The 21,191-nt window shown below is 43.8% G+C and overlaps 1 protein-coding gene and 1 non-coding gene across 19 annotated transcripts in view; one reads left to right on the top strand and one right to left on the bottom strand.

Moving 5' to 3' along the window:
* Positions 1–2,592: 2,592 nt before the first annotated feature.
* Positions 2,593–2,665, top strand: TRNAM-CAU. Its single transcript has one exon. It is a non-coding gene; the product is annotated as a tRNA-Met (tRNA).
* A 5,057-nt stretch (positions 2,666–7,722) lies between these two features.
* Positions 7,723–21,191, bottom strand: part of TBC1D31 (TBC1 domain family member 31) — a 71,997-nt gene continuing 58,528 nt past the window's right edge. For 10 of the 18 annotated variants that reach the window (XM_021942596.2, XM_021942600.2, XM_021942594.2 and 7 more), the window contains 5 exons: positions 19,121–19,261; positions 17,247–17,441; positions 14,846–14,984; positions 9,424–9,519; positions 7,723–8,070 (listed from right to left, as the gene is read on the bottom strand). In XM_021942596.2, coding sequence (XP_021798288.2) covers positions 7,937–8,070; positions 9,424–9,519; positions 14,846–14,984; positions 17,247–17,441; positions 19,121–19,261 — 705 coding nt within the window. In that variant the 3' untranslated portion in view covers positions 7,723–7,936. Of the gene's footprint in view, positions 8,071–9,423; positions 9,520–14,845; positions 14,985–17,246; positions 17,442–19,120; positions 19,262–19,875; positions 19,990–21,191 lie in introns of those variants that run through there. The other 8 variants (XM_021942599.2, XM_021942605.2, XM_031669728.1 and 5 more) reach the window with 3 other exon arrangements.

Here is a 21,191-nt window from a genome sequence, read left to right as displayed (position 1 = left end):
CCGAGAAGAGCCTAAGGAGACAGGACCATCAAATGTAATGTTGTGTCATGGATGAGGTCCTGGAGCAGAAAAACGGACATCTGGTGAAAACTAAGGAAATCCGAGTCAAGATGGACTTTAGTTAATGCATCAACACCGGTTCATTACTTGTAACAAACAACACATACCAACGACCGATGCTAATAATAGGGAACCCTGGGTGAAAGCTTTATGGAGACTCTTATTATCTTTGCAATATTTCTGTGACTGTAAAACTGTTTAGAAAATAAAGTTTATTTTTTTAAAGAGTCTTCATGTCACCCCTGCCTCCAACCATACAGTTTCCACCCCTCAGAGTATTAATTATTGATCTCAGCTTTTTTTGTTTTTTTGTTTTGTTTTGTTCTTTTTTTTTTTGAGACTGAGTTTCGCTCTTGTTGCCCAGGCTGGAGTGCAGTGGCGGCATCTCGGCTCACTGCCACCTCCACCTCCCGGATTCAAGCGATTCTCCTGCCTCAGCCTCCCGAGTAGCTGGGATTACAGGCATGCACCACCATGCCCGGCTAATTTTGTATTTTTAGTAGAGATGGGGTTTCTTCCATATTGGTCAGGCTGGTCTTGAACTCTCGACTTCAGGTGATCCTCCCGCCTAGGCCTCCCAAAATGCTGGGATTACAGCCGTGAGCCACTGCGTCCAGCGATCTTAGCTTTTTGTGTGCAAATACTAGCAGATGTAAACATCTACCCTTTTCTACAGAAATAGTCTCACACCCTGTTAGTTCTGCAATTGTGTTCTTCACTTATTTCATATCACAACATAGAGCATCCCTTTTTCTTGTTTACAGCCCGGACAGACCATTATGCCTGTGACCAGTTAGTTCCCTGTTGTACACTTGGGCTGTTTCCTTTTCTTTTTTTCTTTTTCATCCTGTTCAAATACGACTTCAGGGAATAACTGTGGAAGTGAGGAGTCAATATGTTGGGTAGCTTGCCAGTCGTGGGACTGCTACGCCCGAAAGTGGGGCTGTTTGTAATTGTGGTAGACAGGACCATTGGGATTTAATCCGCAGGTCAATCAGCACCTCCTCGGGCCTGCAGATCTGGAAGAAGCAGCTAGATCTAGGTGACACTCCCAGTCCGCAGTCCGCAGAGGATGCCCCAGCAACCTTACCAGGGAGCAAGCCCCCTGGGTCGGATTCCCGCAGGGACGTGTGCATGCGCGCTTCCCCAAGGCTGGTAGAAGTCCTGGGCTTCCCACCATAGACCGTGGGATCCAGGAGCTTCCCGAGGACTGGGTGTCAGTCTCCGGGTCTGGGGTCCCGGCAACTTGCCCCACCTCCAACTCCTCCTTCCTCGCCCCACGGCCACCGGCCTGGCAGCTCCCAGTCCTTCTCCCACCCGGAGGTCGAGCAGGCCACACCCCCATCCACTCCGAGATTCCCCTTCCCCTACCCTCAGCAATTGTGGTGTCTGCTGTCAAGATGATATGTCCCCACCTGCTTGTACTCATACTGCCCTTTGCCCCCTTAACACCCCACCGTATCTCTCAAATTCTAGGTGATTAAAAAAATTCCTCCCCCAATATTTTCTAAGGAAAAACTTCAGACAAACGGAAAAGTTGATAGAGTTGTGCCGTGAGTATCCGCACACCCACCTAGGTCCACACGAACCTCTCCCGACTCCCTGTCCTTCTGTCGGCCTGTCCATCACTTGTCCTTTCCCCGGGAGGCACCCAGACCCGCGGGCGTCCGCACACTCCCCCCAGGGGTCCCCACGCCCGGCCTTGCCCAGAGTTCTGTCTTAATTTCCTTTTTATAAGGTGAAATTTACATCCAGCGAAACTTACAAATCCTCAGTGTGCTACAGTCTGGCTGATTTTAGACAGTACGTGGAAGAGGTTTTTTAAAATTATAATAGTTATGTATTCATCTGAACATGTGTTAGGGAAAAACCCTTACCTGTTTTCCATTTTCGATAGGGGCACGAAGTTTCCTTTAGCAATAATGTAGGTAAATGAGCTTATATAAAGGGCTGGGAGGAAGGGGAGGGGAGTGAAAGGGAAAGGAGAGCGTGCTTCCCAGTTAACTTATTATTAACTCCTCGCTTCCACGGTTATTCCCTGAAGTCCTGTTTGAATAGCAAAAAGAAAAAAAGGAAGAAAAATCAGAACCAGCTCAAGTGTGCAACAGGGCACTGGCCACAGGAAGGGTGTGTGTGTGTGTGTGTGTGTTTTCCAATCATTACGCATCTTCGCCCGACTCCTTGAGCCTGGGTTTGTTCCTGTGAAAGCAGCACCCAGCACAGGGCCGGGAACACAGTAGGTGCCTAATAAGTGTTTCATGCGTTCACGAGTGTGCAAACGGTTTGTACGCACTATACAAAAATAACGATTCACAATAGGAGGAAAAATTCCCCTTCTCCGTGTCGCCGCTACCCAGCGAGGCACTGACAAGCCAACCGCAGTGTTTGTTAATTGACAAACGGGACAGCAGCGGAACTAGAATTCCGAGTGCTCTGTACGGGATTTACAGTGGTGGTAAGAGTAAAACTGAGCATGCGCAGCACACCAGCCGTATGGCCTCATAATTCTCCGTCCGAAAGCGCTTGCTAGGTGCCTCGTTAGCGCAGTAGGTAGCGCGTCAGTCTCATAATCTGAAGGTCGTGAGTTCGATCCTCACACGGGGCACAATACTTTTGTTTGCTGTCCTTACAGCCCCACCGAAAAGAAACGTTTTGTTTGCTGGTCAAAGTCCCGGGCTGAAAATAAGGAGAAAAGACGTATCTGCGTCGAGTATCCGGCGACCAGGTGAACCTGTTAAGAAGTGCCCCCGCCAAGACCACCCTCGCGCTGCGGCCCGAGTGCTCAGGAAAGAGCACTTGTGAGGGCCTGGAGCAGCCCCCGACTCCTCGACCTGCCCTCGCCCTTGCCCTTGCCCTTGGGTACTGGCCGTCGCCGGGGGGTCGAGCACAGCTCTGGGTTAGGGCAGGAGTCCGGGTAGTCACAGTCCAGGACCGCGCTGCGAGCGCGGCGGGGTTCAAGGCCGTCTAATGGAGGCAATAGAGGAGTGACTGGGAACACTGTGTGGGGCGGCGAGGGGGCTGCGGGATGGGTAAGCAGCATTGATGAGAGGCCAGCGGTGGGCACCGAACCTATCTGGACATGGCAGGTCATGATAGGGTCTGGGGAGAGGGGTCTCAGGGAGGTCATGCAGGCGCTGGGATATACCATATGCCGGGAGCTGTGTCAAGACCGCATCTGAAACAGACGCTGCAACTGCGGTCCTCACCTACTAGGTTCTTGCTAACCCAGCCATTCTCAAAGATCCGTCTCCCTTCTGCCCAGGTCAAATAGCGAATTAAATTACGATGGAATAGCTATAACTAGCCCTTCGTCTTTCAATTCTTTGCTGGTGGCATGATTCTCTTCAGTTTCCTTGGGGATTTTTTATTTTTTATTTTTTTTGAGACAGGGTCTCGTTCTGTTGCCCAGGTTGGACTGCAGTGGCATGGTCTTGGCTCACTGCAACCTCTGCCTCCCAGGTTCAGTCAATTGTCGTGCCTCAACTTCCCTAGTAGCTGGGACTACAGGCAGGTGCCACCACACTCGGCTAATTTTTGTATTCTTAGTAGAGACGGAGTTTCTCCACTTTGGCCAGGCTGGTCTCGAACTCTTCACCTCAGGTGATCCGCCCACTTTGGCCTCCCAAAGTGCTGGGATTACAGGTGTGAGCCACCGCGCCCAGCCCCCGGGGATAATTGTGATAACTTTTTACTAGCCAGGTTTACTATCCTGGTAAGGAAGACATCCCAGGGGCTTTCACTTGAATCTTTCTAGGACAATAGCTCTTACTCAATGGGTCTTAGTGCCAACGGGGAGATTCTGCCATTTTTCATGTATGTTTATTTCAGGGATATATTCAGGTACTCAGAAAATAACCACAGGTTGGTTTCATGGCCCTATTCACCCTCTGTAATTCAAACTTTGCTCAAGACTCCTTTGATCAACTGACCACCGTTAGTCCTGACTTTCACTGGTAGGCCACAGTAATTAGTGTCAATTCAGAACCCATGTTCAGTAATCCCTGGGAGATATGGGTGTTTTCTTTTCCCTAGTACACAACCCTTCAAGTAAATGGCAAGAGGTTTCTTTGGGAAAGGGTCAAAGAATACTCATAAGCACGTATATGTGGCACTGCTTCAGGGTCCTTCCTCAGGGAGACCTGGCCTCCCCTTCTATCAAGAGGCTTTGGATCTGGGAATCATTTTCATACTGGAAACTGGGTGACACGTATGACGCTCCAAGGTGATGACTCGAGTCAGTTTTTTGGCTACCAGGTCTGGAGTTTTTCCTGTTACATGTCTCAAGCAACATTTTAGTAGGCCACCTATCTATTTCATTCTTAGGGACAGTGTAGTCAATTATCAGTAGCCAAAAATCCTTTAATACTACTGCCGCCCTGCTGCCCTTTACTGTAAATGGTTGTCTGGTAATTAAATGCTGCTACCTGGCCTCTGCTGCCTCCATTATCCCCACTGAAACCAGGGAGCACATCCATGGTGGTGGGATCTGTCGCCGTCGCGTCTTGTTGCATGAGCCACCACAGAGCTTTGCAGGTTTGTAGGTGCTCCCTTGCTCAGTGCCTTCATAAAGGAAGTTACTTTTGGACCCAGAGCGTGGCATTGGGAGGTGAGTGAGGAGGCCAGATGTGATCAATCCACCCCTACATTCTTACTTCCCTGAGCCTTTGGAGACCAGCATCCACATCATGCCAGGGAAATTCTGGCATCTGTCTCATTAGATAGAGGCCAACATTGAGTCCACATTCCTGTTAACCAACCAAGCAAACTGTGGAGCCACTTTCCATGGTATGAGAGTGGCAGTTATCAATCATCTCAGGTCTGCAGCGATGGGCTGGGCTCTTGAGGCTTTTCTCCTTACAATGCGCATGATGCTGAGCTGTCAATAGAGGGTGCTGAGGGACACTGCAGGAGAAACAGGGCTTCTCTTCCTTGCTCCAATGTTCTGTTTGGCTTACTCTTGCTTCATGGCCCACCAGCGGTGCGTGTGCATGGGGGACATCTAGTCGTGCTCTGCCCCGTGTGCCTAGTGTGCACAATTGCTTTATGACTTCACAGTCCTGGCCCAATGACCACGTCACTATAGTCTTCCCAGTCTGGACACTGGCATGTTCCAGGCCTCACGCCAGCAGTGCCACCCTGACGCACTCTGAGTACCTGCCTGCTGGCCTGTTTGCCTGTGCCTGAGGGTGGTTTCTTGTGGCCCTCTGGATATGGCCAGCCTGCACACCACCCTGACAAGCGGGGTCCTTATGCCCTGCCTCCCTGTGCATTTTTACCAGCCTCGGATTGTCTGTCCCCAGGAGAGTTGTTTCCTGCTGCCTGGGGACACGGACTACCCCTGGCCTGGCTAAGTCTGAGACCCTCCCCAATATCCAGTGGTCCGCAACCACACCTTCTTTGACCAGGTCTGAACCTAAGCCTGGGGGAGGGAGGAGCCTCCCCTCCGAGTCTGTCCTTCCTTGAGTGCTCTCCTCAGTCCTACATACTCTGTCGAGTTCTCTTTACATCTTCATAGTTGCTCCCCATCATAGTTTAATAAGTCTTTACATTAAACTTTCCTCATCCAAACAACTGTGTGGTTTGCTTCCTGACTGGACCCAGACTGACACAATGAGTTTAAACATTAAATCCAGACTCTCGGATAAGCACACCCGTGTTAATAAATTAAGCCTCATGCAGTCCTTGTAGTCAGCTGCTATAACGACCCACATGCAATGGCTGTGGAAAGACCTTTAGCAAATGCTGAAATCTTGCTCAACCTGGGAGAATTCATACTAGAGAAAAACTCTATGAATGTAAATAAATTCGAAAAGGCTCCTAACCAACTTAACAGCTTATTTAGCACCACTGAATTCATATTGGAAAAAAACTTTCCAAAAGCAGCCAAATGTGGAGAGGGATTTAGCTGAAGCCCAACATTTAGCCAACATTGCAGAATTCACACCAGAGAGAAACTTTATGGATGTAATAAATATGAAAAGGCCTACAGGGACCGCTCTTCTTTAACAAACTCAACGGAGTAATGGAGAGAAACTTTTTAAATGTAGCCAAGAATTTTAGCCAAGTTCAGTCCTTATTCAATTCCAGAGAATTCACATTATAAAGAAATTGAAGATTGAAGATATAATGTCAAGAAGCAGGAAGAGATAATCAGAAATGTATTTTATATATTTCATTACATGTGATAACCTTTGCAATACCAACCAAGCACATATGACTGAGGCGCTTCAACCAAGTATCTGAAATCTGCTAAGGCAGTGATTTTATCAAGATTATCGGAGAAATGTAGGCTCAGAGAAAACTGGAAGCATGTGATAAAAACTTCATTTGGGTGAGAGCATTCATAGCGCACTTTCACTGGATGAACAGGAACTCTTTTCAAAAATTAACTACTGCAGTTCTAGATATAAAAAAGAGGGTTTTGTATGTGTATGTGGTATGTGTAGCTGCAAAACAGACCTGACTGGGTATAAATCCTAGTAAAAGAGGACCTGAAATAGAGGTAAAAAACTGCAATAGACAGCCGTTTCTGGGTGGCAGAATCACAGAATTTCAGAATTTCGATGCTTTCCGGTGAGCAAGCAATTCTAGTCTACCAAAGTTTCCATCACACTCTACGTATTCTATATCCTGGGATTCCTGTTGTCACACCAGCTTGGTCCATGCAGGCATATGTTTGCAGCCACCTAAAAATGTACAGAAAACTAGGCTGAGGAAGATACTCTTGGGAAACCAATGCTGTATGTAATGCCAGGATATCATTTTAGAACTTTGCTTATTGGGCAAAAGAGAGCACTTTGCTGAAAATATTTGATTAACCATAAGATTATGCTTCGTGGCACCAGAGAAAATAATTACTACTACATATTGTACACTTACTATGTGTCAAGCACTGGGCCAGGAACTTTTTAGGCCTGATCTCTCTTTTTTTTTTTTTTTTTTTTCAGATGGAGTCTCACTCTGTCGCCCAGACTGGAGTGCGGTGGCGTGATCTTGGCTCACTGCAACCTCTGCCTCCTGGGTTCAAGCGATTCTCCTGCCTCAGCCTTCCGAGTAGCTGGGATTACAGGTGTGTGCCACCACGCCCGGCTAATTTTTGTAATTTTAGTAGAGAAAGAGTTTCGCCATGTTGGCCAGGCTGGTCTCGGACTCCTGACCTCAAGTGATCCACCTGCCTCAGCCTCCCAAAGCACTGGTATTACAGTTGTGAGCCACCATGTCTGGCCTGGCTGACCTTACTTAATCCTCATATCAAGTATTTCTACCCTTCTTTCAGCGAGTAAGTTTCGGGAGGTCACAAGCAGCCCCACTGTGGAGCCAGGAAGCGGAGGGACGGAGGAAGAGGAGTCGGTGCTGCCAGAAGATGTGGGCAGAGGGCAGAAGGAGCTGGGCCAGAGATGAGATGTTGCGAGTCCGGTGGGGTCCCTGACAAAGATGAGGTCCCGCTGGCAGAGGCAGAGGTGGGCAGGAAGGTGGTGATGGAGACCACTCCAGGCTGCTGGTGCTCTCCACCTGCTGCTGAGTTCTCTCTCAGTCCAGGCTATAGAGCTGTTGAGATCATTTCCTGTTCTTTATTTCTCCATTCATCTTTAAGATAAACCTTTATCGACTAAAGTTACTGATGTTTACGCCAGTCCCTGCAACCTGAAAGCTTAACACAGCTTTAACCGTTTCTAAAACATTTTTATTGTAAAAAGTACAATAAGCCATTTACAAGCCGAAAAGTATCAGAATTAAATAACACATAATTTTTATAGACACATTTTTCTGTACAAAGGGCTGATCTTTATAGGAATTTTAAATAAATAATCTAAAAATCAGTGTCACTGATTGCAAAATAGGTCTCTCTCTCGACTGTCTCAAGCTGAGGTGCCTTCTACGCAGCCAGAAGATGAGGGGTTTGACATCTGTGCCGAGCCTGGGCAGTGAGTCTCTGACGAAGATTCCTCACTTTCTGGATAAGATTCTGTTCCGTGGTGTCCCATTCTACTGCTCTTCTATTTAAAGAAACTTGAAAATGAAATTTAAAATTTAGAAAAGCTGAGTTTTCTGATGTTAGCAATGATACAGCATTTATTTTAAAGATAAATGTGCTGTAAAAATAAATAATGAAATGCAATTCTAAAACCCAAATTTTACATATTACCTGGCCCTAGGTGGTTCCATTTACAAGCCAAATAATTATTTGTTGGACCGAATGAATGCTAACAGAGAACTTCTCTGCTTTGAAATACTTGGGATATAAACAATCTTTCTGAAAAACTGTTTTTCCTCCCAAAGAAATCCAGCTTTTATGCTTTTGTATTTTGCTGCCAAATAACCTAAGGTTACCAAATAACCATTTTAAAATTTAGAATTATCTAGTTAAAAATTTAAGTTTTGATATGTCAGAATAGAGAATAGCTGAGAATCTCTCATACTTCATCTGACTCTTGAATGATTTTTGGTTTAATTCATATTCTGGCACAGAATTTATAGATGCATGTAAAAATATGAGTTAGCAAAAATATTTTACACAATACTGGAATCTCCTGACTTGGTATGAGGTATATTTCTTATAAAGCTCTTCTTTTTGGGACATTGTATAAAAGTTTGTTCTTCCAAAAGAACTCAGAAGATCTTGTTAAATTCTGCTTCACCTATATGGCAGTTTTATTGAAAACAATTAGTTGAAAGAAAGTTGAACAGAGTGTCTTGTCTCCTCCTCCCTTTTAAGAATAAATAATACACTTTACTGGGAAGACTGTTAGCTTCTTTATGGATGGCCTAATGCTGTGACTACATTTCTGTAACATGTTTCTACTCTGTCCCTTCTAAAAAACCCAAAACCTTCCAATGAACCACGTCCAGGGATCAAAACTCAGCATGAAGCCATTTGCCTTTGGCAGTTCTACTGCTGGTAGGGCCCAGAATTCCACTGGAGTGCCCAGCATGTTTTCAATGGTTGCTGGAGGGCACCCAGCCCAGATGAACAGAGTTAAGAAAATTCAACTATGCAATAGCTTTGAAAAACAACGCTGAGATTTTTTCCACAAGGATGTCAAATTAGTTATTAATCTCATATTATCAATCTAGTCAGAGACTTCTGTTAGAACCTCCAACTACGTTTTTGGGCAGCAGCGCTGGTGCTCAAGAAATGGAGTGGCTTTAGTGGATTCAGCACATTTTCTTTACTTGGAATTTGGTCTGCACCCAGTTTTCCCACTGGGAAATATGAGAGAATCCTGCTGCCTCCCTTTTAGGATTTTCATTATCAGTGCCCTGGGAAAATGGCATCCACATGCTATAAACATAATTTACATCACAATTTTGCTTAAATATCGTTAAATTTAAAATGGCAGAATAATTTTCTTATCAACTTACTCTGCGTTGAGGGATGCATTTCAGAAGAGTCATTTAAATGTGAGGTTCTAGGCAAACAGCTTGCGTCCTCCTGTTCATTTTGGAACCTGGGTTCTTCTGTTATAAAAGTGAGGAGATCAAGATGATGTTTGGGAGTGAGTAGAAAGGCTTACTAATTCCAAATGGTCCCTAGTAACTTAAAATCACCAAGGACGGCTAAAAACTCCTTTCTTTTCTATTTTAAGAAGAATGCTGTCAACATTCAAAAGGCAAGGAAGTGTCATTAGTGAGAATTAAGAGCTGAGCTGGTTTCTGTAAAACATACTTCAAAAACAGTTTCAGCTAAAACACAAAGCCAACAAACTCAAACATATGGATATTAAGATAGAGATTATGAAATGTGATTAGCAAAGCTTCCCTGGAAATGATTATGAGCTGATCACTACTGGTTTTAGCCAGGCAGGGCCTCATCAAAACATTCAGCCAATCAGAGCCAGCCACAGGCAAGTTTGACCTGAAACCTTCTTAAGAGTAGCAGCAGGCAGAGCAGTGCCCTAGCAACCGGTGGTGCCTCCCCGTACTTTTATCAACTACTGTCCTCATCTAAAAACTTACACTCACCCTCAGCCGTGCTTTTACTGTTTCCTAACTCCTACAGCAGCACATCCAGTATGACACCAAGGTGATTTTAAAAACATTTGCATCCTGACATTGCTTATAATGGTCCCTTCCTTTCTACTCCCACCACTAGCGTCTAAGCCTCCATGTGTCGAGCCCAGAATGCTGGGAGTCTCACTGAACCGGTAAGATGTCTGCCTTTTACCTCTCTAAAAAGCTTTAGATAATGGTTTTAACTCACAGTTTTAGCTCAATGAGTCATTAAGGTAATGTGACTAATCACCAAATGACTAATTTGAACTGGTGGGGGACTGGAATCTAGGAGTCATCTTCAAACCTCTGAAGGGCTGGACATGGTGGAGGTAGTAAACATAGCCTGCAATCTGCACTGTTCAGAGAACAGAGAAAAGAGAAAGCAGATTGAACTATTTTATGAAAAAATAACACTTCTTTTTTTTTTAGATGGAATCTCGCTGTCACCCCAGGCTGGAGTGCAGTGGCGTGATCTCAGCTCACTGCAACCTCCACCTTCTGGGTTCAAGCGATTCTCCTGCCTCAGTCTCCAGAGTAGCTGGGATTACAGGTGCGCGCCACCATGCCCGGCTATTTTTAGTAGAGACGAGGTTTCACCATGTTGGCCAGGTTGGTCATGTTGGCCATGTCAGCCAGGTCGAACTACTGACCTCAGGCAATCCACCCGCCTGCCTCCCAAAGTGCTGGGATTACAGGCGTGAGCCACTGCGCCTGGCCAGAAATAACTTTGAAATAAAATACTTGTAGCAAATGGACTAAGGTCATGAACTTCCCAGTCTACCAGCATTTTGGCCCAAGCAGCCTGGCCACTGCTATACCTGCTGCACAGATAAGATGGGAATCAGGTGTGGTTCCTCAGATCTTTTTAAAGTTTCTTTATTTTTCAGAGACAGAGTCTCACTATGTTGCCCAGGCTGGTCTTGAACTCCTGGGTTCAAGCCATCCTTCCGCCTCAGCCTCCCAAATTGCTAGGATTACAGGTGCCACTGTGCCCAGCCAGAGCTGAGATTTTACAGCTCCCTCTCATCTGTCCTCCAAAATTCAACCTGCCCACTCCTGTTCAGTTCATCTTCCCAAAGGGCTATGTTGTAAATATTATCTCTGTTCAAACAACTAATGATTTCCTTTTGTCTCCAGCAATGTTTCAAACACTGGCTGGGGAGATTCACCCGTGAAACTTTAAAACAAAAATCTAGCTCCCTAGTTTCTACCCTAGAGCTACCGATGGAATTATTACTATTATTAGACCTACTGAATGAAATCACTATAGGTGAGGTCTTGAACATATGTATTTTTTGAACATGTATAGGGTTTTTTTTTTTTTTTTGAGACAGAGTCTCACTCTGTAGCCCAGGCTGTAGTGCAGTGGCGAGATCTTGGCTCACTGCAACCTCCGCCTCCTGGGTTCAAGCGATTCTCCTGCCTCATCCTCCTGAGTAGCTGGGATTACAGGGGTGTACCACTACTCCTGACTAATTTTTGTATTTTTAGTAGAGACAGGTTTTCACCATATTGGCCAGGCTGGTCTCAAACTCCCGACCTTGTGATCCGCCCATCTTGGCCTCCCAAAGTGCTGGGATTACAGGAGTGAGCCGCCTGGCCCAAAAATGTCATTTTCTTAATGGTAGGTGATTGCCTCCTGGTTTTAGGATTAAATGAATCTGATTAAATCTATATACCCTGATTAAGAAAATGACTGACAGATCATTCAGTCATAAACTTAAGACTTTTGAAAACTGGATGTTTATTAATCAAATTCTCTCCAGTGGTGAAATTTAGCAACGTTCAAAAATATACACGGTTGACTGGTCTGACAAAAAAATTTAGCTAGCATGGAAGGAAGACATCATGGAGGCAGAGGGGCAAACGTGTAGGAAAACCACTGATGAGGAAAGGAAAGCTTTTTTTTTTTTTTTTTTACAGTTTCTTACTTTTCTCTATTTCTACATAGATAGCGCTCTAAATATTTTCTATTTTTATTTCTAAAACAAGGGTAAGGCTGGGCATGGGGGCTCATGCCTGTAATCCTAGCACTTTGGGAGAGCCAGGCAGGAGGATCACGAGGTCAAGAGATCGAGACCATCCTGGCCAACATGGTGAAACTCTGTCTCTACTAAGAACACAAAAATTAGCCGGGCGTGGTGGTGGGTGCCTGTTATCCCAGCTACTTGGGAGGCTGAGGCAGGGGAATTGCTTGAACCTGGGAGGCGGAGGTTGCAGTGAGCCGAGATTGCGCCACTGCACTCCAGCCTGGCGACAGAGTGAGACTCCGTCTCACAAAAACAGACAAACACACACACACAAAATCAAGGGTAAGTGTGAGAGGGTGAGGGAGAAGTGACAGCTCCCATGGTTGTTATCTTTTGTAAGCCAGTTTTAAATATTTAATTTGTGCAGGGTCACATCCTACTCTTCTCCACTTCCCCGAAGTACCCTTGGTGCTATCTGGGACCACTAAATCTCAAATAGGAGCGGTAATGAGGGGTTTTAAAAGCAGGCATGATTTGGCCGGGTGAGGTATAATCCCAGCACTTTGGGAGACCAAAGTAGCCAGATCACTTGAAGCCAGGAGTTCGAGACAAGCCTGGGCAACGTGACAAAACCCCATTTCTACTAAAGATTAGCTGGGCATGGTAGCATGCGCCTGTAGTCCCAGCTACTCAGGAGGCTGAGGCAGGAGAATCGCTTGAATGCAGGAGGCAGAGGTTGCAGTAAGCCAAGATTGTGCCACCGCACTCCAACCTGGGCAATGGAGTGAAGTTCTGTCTTTAAAAAAAGAAAAAAAGTAGGCATAATTAAATGACCTAAACTATATTTTCACTCTTCAAATTTGTGAAATGGAAAAGTAATGCACACAGCATATTCATGAAGCCAAAAACTGGAAAGAATCCAAATGTCCCATCAACTGATGAATAGATTGAAAAAACATGTAATATCCACACAATGGAATATTATTCAGCAATAAAAAGGAATGAAGTGCTGATATATGCTACAACATGGTTGAATCTCAAGACATTATGCCAAGTACAAGAAACCAGACACAGAAGACCATATATTACATGCATTTGCATGAAATTTCCTGAATAGGTGAATGGACACAAGGTAGTGAGTGGTTGCCAAGGGCTTGGGGGAGTGAGTGGAAACGAGGAGTAATTGCTAACGGGTACTGGGTTTATTTTGGAGTGCTGAAAAATGCTCTAAATTTTCTTGTGGTGATGGCTGCACGACTCTGTAAGTGTATTTTTTAGTACATGATAATATAATGCCATTGAATAATACACTTTAAGTAGGTGAATTAGGCTGTGTGCGGTGCTGGGCACTCCTGTAATCCCAGCACTTTGGGAGGCTGAGGCAGGTGGATCCCTGAGGTCAAGAGTTTGAGACCAGCATGGCCAACAGGGCGAAACCCCATCTCTACTAAAAATACAAAAATTAGCCAGGCATGGTGGCTTGGGACTGTAATCCCAGTTACTCCGGAGGCTGAGGCATGAGAATCACTTGAATCTGGGAGGTGGAGGTTGCAGTGAGCTGAGATCATGCCACTGCATTCACTCCAGCCTGGGACACAAGAGCGAAACTCTGTCTCAAAAAAAAAAAATAAATAAATAAATAAAAAGGTGAATTATAGGGCATGTGAATTATGTATCAACAAAGCTATTATTTTAAAAAGCAACGTATTCACATTATAAAAGGCAACATAGTAAAATAAAAGTGCCTTGTTAACTGTACTCTAGAATTTTATGGAAAACTTTTTTTTTTTTTTTTTAAAAGAGACAGGGTCTTGTCTGTTGCCCAGGTTAGAGTTCAGTGGCATGATAATAGCTCACTGCAGCCTCAAACTCCTGGTCTCAAAGAGATCCTCCTGCCTCAGCCTCCAGAGTATTTTAGAGTTTTAAATTATAATTTTGATTTTTCAGTTGATGCCACTATAAGCCTTGTACTGAAACCTAGTGTTGGATCAGATCCTATGAGAAGTTTCCCTGTGGTACTTGAATATACTGTTGTTCTGAGGACCAGCTTTTGGCAAAGCACATATTTCACCTTGGAACAACAGAATCAAACAGAACTCCACAGGACAGTCTGCACAAACTTTTTCCTCCATTGGGGCTCTGTTTTTGTAATAGTCCCTCCTCAGCCCACCCTTTCCCACCAAAAATATAGTAACCAGTGATCACCTTTTACTTGAGCAGTAGATTGAATAGAAGTGCCAAAATACATCCCAATAATTTATTCATTGGCCAGGCACAATGGCTCACGCCTATAATCCCAGCACTTTGGGAGGCCAAGGCGGGAGGATGGTTTAAACCCAGCAGGTTGAGACCAACTTGGGCAACATAGTGAGATCTCTTTTTTTTTTTTTTGTCGCCCGGGCTGGTTTTTTGTATTTTTTAGTGGAGACGGGGTTTCACCATGTTAGCCAGGATGGTCTTGATCTCCTGACTTCGTGATCCACCCGTCTCGGCCTCCCAAAGTGCTGGGATTACAGGCTTGAGCCACCGCGCCCAGCCCCATAGTGAGATCTCATCTCTACAAATAATTTAACAGATTAGCTGGGTGTGGGGATGCACGCCTGTGGTCCCAGCTACTTGGGAGGCTGAGATGGGAGAACTGCTTGAGCTCAGGAGGTTGAGGCTGCACTGAGCCATGATTGTATCACTACACTCCAGCCTGGGTGACAGAACAAGACCCTGTCTCAAAAAACAAAACAAAACAAAAAAAATCATAATAATAGACCCTACTAAAAGAATAAATCTGTAACATCATGGAGAGAAAGGCCTCTCAAGACACTCACCTTTATGACATGGATTTTCAGCATGTTCTACAGCTGCATTTATCTCTTGCTTTAAAAACCACTTTCTAGATGCATCTGAAAGAGCAGACGCTTTCTTTGCTGATCTCAAACAGAACTCTTTTCCTTCAGCTTCCTTCCACTAAATTCAAATAAATGGAAAAAAATTACATAAAAAGTATAGTAATACACATCTCACAGTAGAATAAGCCCCTTCTGTCTTCTCTATCCACTTTCCTTTATATTCCCATGGCAAGTAGGATCCGTTTGGTGTTACGGTAATGTGTGTTGGCCCAAGGCTATTAGGAGCCTTGAAAGCAGAGGCAGGTTTTATCCAACCCGCAGTACTACAGAGTGCCACAAAGCACACAACTATATCCCAATAGTTGCTGAAATAATAATGCATTTCAGTAAGTTTCAAATCTCAAATCTTACAAGACTAAGCTAGGTTTGTATTCGTGGCAATTGCATTTTATTTAATTTGAATGCTACATCTTAATAATAAAATCTACAAAATTCAGAGAATGAACTCTTTGCCCAGCTCTCGTCCACATGATGACCACAGGGAAGTCAAGTGATCTCTATTCACCCCTATTTTCTTCTCCATAAAATGGGAAAATAATAATCTTAAAATTAGCTCAGAAGGTAACTAAAATATATTTAAAATCCAACTCCTAAAGTTTGCCAAAATTCTGGAAAAGCTACAGCTTTTACATGGAAACACATTATTTTTATGTTATAGAAATAATGCATTAAATAACAAAAACTTTAAAAAAAATCACAAAATAGGAGGGCAAGGAAGGATCACAGATATCCATCCCTTTCATGTTACTGATGAGGGGGCTGATTCTGAGCAGCTTCCCAAGGCCACGCAGTGGTCAAATCAGCTTTATAACACAGGACACTAGATAGACAGAAGGAAGGATTTCTGCAGAACGTGAAAGGCCCTTACAATGATTCTCAGTCAACTCTCAAAAATACCATTTTACCCAAAGTCCAGCAGCAGTGAATTTCACACAGTCTAGCCCTAGTGTCAGCAATGTTTATGTTGAGAATGTGAGTTTCCACCCCAGTTTTCCTGAGAACAGCCTCAGGGTTCTGGGTATTACTCCCACCCTCTCCAAGCCCTTCTTCCTGTCCTAGAATGAAAGGGTTATAAGATAAGGCTCCATGCCACTGGGATGGGGTAGGAGGAAAATGAATCTGGAATAGTGACTTGAAGGAAATACACTGAAAGAAGCCAGCTTTCAGAATAGACACTGTGATACAGCAACAGAGAGAAGCAATTAAGCCAGGTATCTAGATCTTGATCTTTCCCCAGCTCCTCAGTGTCCTTACAAAAGTCTATGGTACCTGCAAAAATATCTCCAGAGCACAGATCCCAGAGTCTTTGGAAGGAGCAACCAAAAGATACACACGTGTGACATATACTATTAATTACCTCCTCGGACTCCATTCTTTGATTCTTCTTTAGGAATAGAATCTTTTGTTTTTATTTTTAGCTATCCTATTAACTGATAGGAAAAGAATCTTAATTTTATTTGGGATGATCATGCTCCCTGTGAAGAATATTATTTTTCTCAGCATCCTTTGCTGACAAATGTGGCTCGAAATATGATGTGGGACTCCTGGAAAGAAGTTAGAAGGGAGTGTGACTCAGGTGGGAGGCAGAACATTCGCACTTGTGCTCTCCCTTCTCCCTGCTGTCTGCAGTGGGTATGTCATGGCTGGAACTCCAGGAGTCATCTTGGATGGGCAGGTAACCTTGAAAATGAAAGCCATACACTAAGAAGAGGTGCAGAAAGGCTGAAAGAGGACATTCCCCTGATAACGGTGGAGCCCCAGTACTAACCCTGGACTCCCTACCTCCAGACTATATATCTATCCTGTTCCTAGTCACTGTAGTGTAGGGTTTTGTTACTAGCAGCTACAGACCATTTCTACCTATTCAGCATCTTTTACATTGTAAGTATAAAGAATGAGCTAAATTAAAGCACTAATATTATTGAAGCAGCCAGAACAAAAATCCAGGAAGTTGAGAAATTGAAGCACACTAATGTAAATGAGAAAGACGCTTAATCATTTTTTTGTAGAATCAATATTAGATGACTTCTCTGACAAACACCTATTAAAATCAGATTATCTTTTCCAGCAAGAATGACTTGGTTTGATGCTTTTGTCATTTGACTCTGTACTACTTCAAAATTTCAGTGCTTAGGCTGGGTAAAGGGGCTGACGTCTGTAATCCCAGCACTTTGGGAGGCTGATGCAGGGGGATCGCTTAAGGCCCGGAGTTCGAATTTTGAGGCTGTTCAACCAAGTGAGACTCTGTCTCTTTAAAAAAAAGAAAAAACAAAAAAACCCAATGCTTGATATAACAAAAAGCTGATAACACTAGTTTTACCTTCTTGGCTTCCTGCTCCACCATTGCATTTAATATCTCTATTTCTTTCCTTCTGTTTTCCCTAAGGAGTTTGGCTACTTCCTGGTAACATTTGTTTCGTTGTAGATCATCACATTTTTGTTTATGTAAAGACTGAATCTGCCAGTCAGTATTTAGGCATGCTTGTTCAGCCTTTGCCAAATTTTCTTTAATCACCTAGGAAAAAGTTATATATTTCAGAAACAAGGTCAGACTGCTAACATATAAAATGAAGGTATAACCATTCAATGTATCCACGTGTCTAGGGCGGTTGTTCACAACTCTGGCTGCATATTAGCATCACCTGGGAGTGTTTAAAAGAAGCTGATGTCTGGGCCTCACCACAAGCCAATTAAACCAACCACTGGACAGCTGGGTACTGGCACCTTTAAAAAACTCTTCAAGTAGAAATTAGCTGGGTGTGGTGACGGGTGCCTGTAGTCACAGCTACTAGGGAGGCTGAGGCAGGAGAATTGCTTGAACCCAGGAGGCGGAGGTTGCAGTGAGCTGAGATCATGCCACTGCACTCCAGCCTGGGTGACAGAATGGGACTCAGTCTCTACATTAAAAAAAAAAAAAAGAAAAAAAAAAGCTCTACAAGTGATTCTAATTTACAGCTAAGGTTAAGAACTTATCAGCTAGGGGATGGGTGGGATTCAACAATTTCCATGTTTTCAGCACTCTGAAGAAGAGCCCATTTTAACAGACTGGACGAAAGCCTATTAAAAAAAAAAGGAATATCTTGAGGAAATCACCTAAGAGACTGTTGTAGAACAGAAGGTATCTACTGTACACTATTCCTGGTTTTCGGAACAGGAGCAGACCGGTACACATACCCATTTAACATTGTGTTAAAGACGTAATAGAGAAAGCTCTTCTTTGAAAGTCTCAAGTTCTATTTCAATTCACTTAAGTCAGCATTTCTGAAAGCGTACTCCATAAGAAATTCTCTGAAATACATCTGGGAAATTTTCTTAAATATTCACAAATGTACAGTATCCTCAAATTTGGCATGAAAAATACCTCACTTTAAGACAGCATTTCCAATACTTACTTGACCATCCCCCATCTTATTGAATAATAGTTAATAGTCCACACAATACACTTGGAAGTGCTGGCTTACATACCAGGCAGGGACCTGATGCTTTGAACCTAATCAACTCAGGGACAGTTTTCAGAGGCAGAACATAGAAGGACAGTATAATTTGTTTTGTTTTGTTTTGTTTTGTTTTTTTTGAGACAGAGTCTCGCTCTGTCGCCCAGGCTGGAGTGCAGTGGCCGGATCTCAGCTCACTGCAAGCTCCGCCTCCCGGGTTCACGCCTTTCTCCTGCCTCAGCCTCCCAAGTAGCTGGGACTACAGGCGCCCGCCACCTTGCCCGGCTATTTTTTTGTATTTTTTAGTAGAGACAGGGTTTCACCGTATTAGCCAGGATGGTCTCGATCTTCTGACCTCGTGATCCGCCCGTCTCGGCCTCCCAAAGTGCTGGGATTACAGGCTTGAGCCACCGCGCCTGGCCAGGACAGTATAATTTGTAAAGTCACTATTCCTTTGTATTTTCTTCTAAGTCACTACTCCTTCGTATTTTCTTGTAAGTCACTATTCCTTTGTATTTTCTTTGAGGAAATTCCTTTGTATTTCCTCAAACTGCAGGAAAAAGACATGCATATGATTGTCAGTGAAGTAAACATCCTATATATAAAAGGAAACAATGTGAGATTCTAGGAACTGTGACAACTGAAGCAAAGAAACAAACTAATTCAACTTTACAGAGTTTAATTTCGATTTTGTTCTCTTAAGAGGGTGACAGATGAAAATTTCTCTTCTGCATATACACTAAATGGATCGTATTTTTACCTTCTGAGTTTTCTGACTCTGTGTTTCACCTGCTTCTATCAGCTTATGAAACATGTGTTCTTCAAGATCCACTTTTCGTCTATAGGCATCTGCATCTGCTCGCATTTCTTTTGCAACAGCTGCTTGATTTTCAGTAAGATTCTGTTAAAATCATTTGTAAAAAAAAAAAAAAAAAACACTGATTTATATAATGCTAGAATACAAAAACAACTTTTTTCAGAATAGTAATATGCACACAAATAAAAGCTGCAATCATCTAATTTTCAAAGTAAAATGCGAAGACTGGAGATATCAGCAAAAATGGCAGAGTAAGGACCCCTGGAAATCCTCTCAACCATAAAAGCATTGAGAACATGGATTAAAAAACAAGTCAAAATGAACTTTTTCAGCATTCTGGAAATTAACCAAAGGCTTGGAGCTATCTGGGGAGCATTTACTTATAAAAATGGCTGAATCTCAGTAAAAACAGCTAGCTCTCTGACATTTCATCTTGCATTTTTCCTGTTCCCACCCCACTCCCAAGCTATGCATTAGTCTTTTGTTTTGTTTTGTTTTGAGACAGAGTCTCACTCTGTTGCCCAGGCTGGAGTGTAGTGGCACGATCTCAGTTCACTGCAACCTCCCCCTCCCGGGTTTTCAAGTGATTCTCCTGCCTCAGCCTCCTGAGTAGCTGGGATTACAGGTGCCCACCACCAGGACTGGTTAACTTTTTTTATATTTTTAGTAGAGATGGGGTTTTACCATGTTGGCCAGGCTGGTCTCGAACTCCTGACCTCAAGTGATCAGCCTGCCTTGGCCTCCCAAAATGCTGGGATTACAGGTGTAAGCCACGGTGTCCAGCCTATGCATTAGTCTTGACAACCAGCAGCCTGGAAGCCAAGCAAAATGGGGTTGGACAGAGCTCCTTCAAACCACCATTGCTGGAGAACTGTCATTGTTTGAGTTTTCTGGTGTTTCCCTGAAAGACCACTCCTAAGGCTGTGTTTTTAAAATCTCACTCAGAGCTTGCCTAGTGCAGAATAGTCTTATCCCTGGAGAAGTTGTTGAGAACAATTAGAGCAAACTGTTGAATATCTTGGCTGCTTGGGGCAGTGGATCTTGGGAGAGCAACCAATAGGCTAAGCAAAAAGCTTAACAGGAAAAACTGGAGAATCAGATGTCCACAGGAGGCTTAAAAAATCTCAGATAGATTCCTGGAAGGTCATGTGCATGTGTAAGGCTGTGCATATGCTCAGGGCTGTGTTCTCAGACCTGAGAAAGACCTAAGATCTCACACTTCTGGTTAACTCTGAGGTTTTGCATAACCAGGAAGTGGAATCTAAGAAGCAGCAACTGCCTAGCTGAGTGATAAAGGCGTGCCCTAACATGCACACAGAGCTCCTCAACAACTACTAGAAGCTTACTGGTTCAAAGAATCTATTAAAATCTCTGTCCAATCATTTGCTGACCCCCAAACTACCTGAATAGAGACATCAGTGGCTATATACAACAAAAGATATGGACTTTCAAAATTAGTTCAGAAAAGTCACTAAGCAAAGAAACAAGAAGAAACCCTGGGGAGGGGAGACAATCTTATTTCCAAAATTGCCACATTATATGCCAGACGGTCCTATAGTTGATGTAATAATTTTCTTATTTTATGATGGGTCTATCAGGGTGTTACATGAATTTTCAACTTACAATATTTCTAACTTATGATGAGCTTATTAGGACATAACCCCATCATAAGTTGGGGAGCACTGTATTCAAAATGTCTAGTTTTCAACAAAAAATCACATGATTGTTTGAAAAAAAACAAGAAATATGGGACAGGCATAGTGGCTTATGTGTCTAATCCCAGCACTTTGGGAGGCCAAGGTGGGAGGACTGCTTGAGCCCAGGAGTTTGAAACCAGCATGGGCAACATAGCAAAACCCTGTCTCTATAAAAACTACAAAAATTAGCAGGGCGTGATGGTACGCACCTGTAGTCCCAGGTACTTGGGAGGCTGAGGCAGGAGGATTGCTGGAGCCTGGAAGGCAGAAGTTGCAGTGAGTTGAGATCATGCCACTGCACTCCAGCCTGGGCAACA

The sequence above is a fragment of the Papio anubis genome, chromosome 8 (assembly GCF_008728515.1).
Source record: "Papio anubis isolate 15944 chromosome 8, Panubis1.0, whole genome shotgun sequence".
In the NCBI taxonomy this organism is placed as follows: Eukaryota; Metazoa; Chordata; class Mammalia; order Primates; family Cercopithecidae; genus Papio; species Papio anubis.
This window is presented reverse-complemented; position numbering and strand designations above follow the sequence as displayed.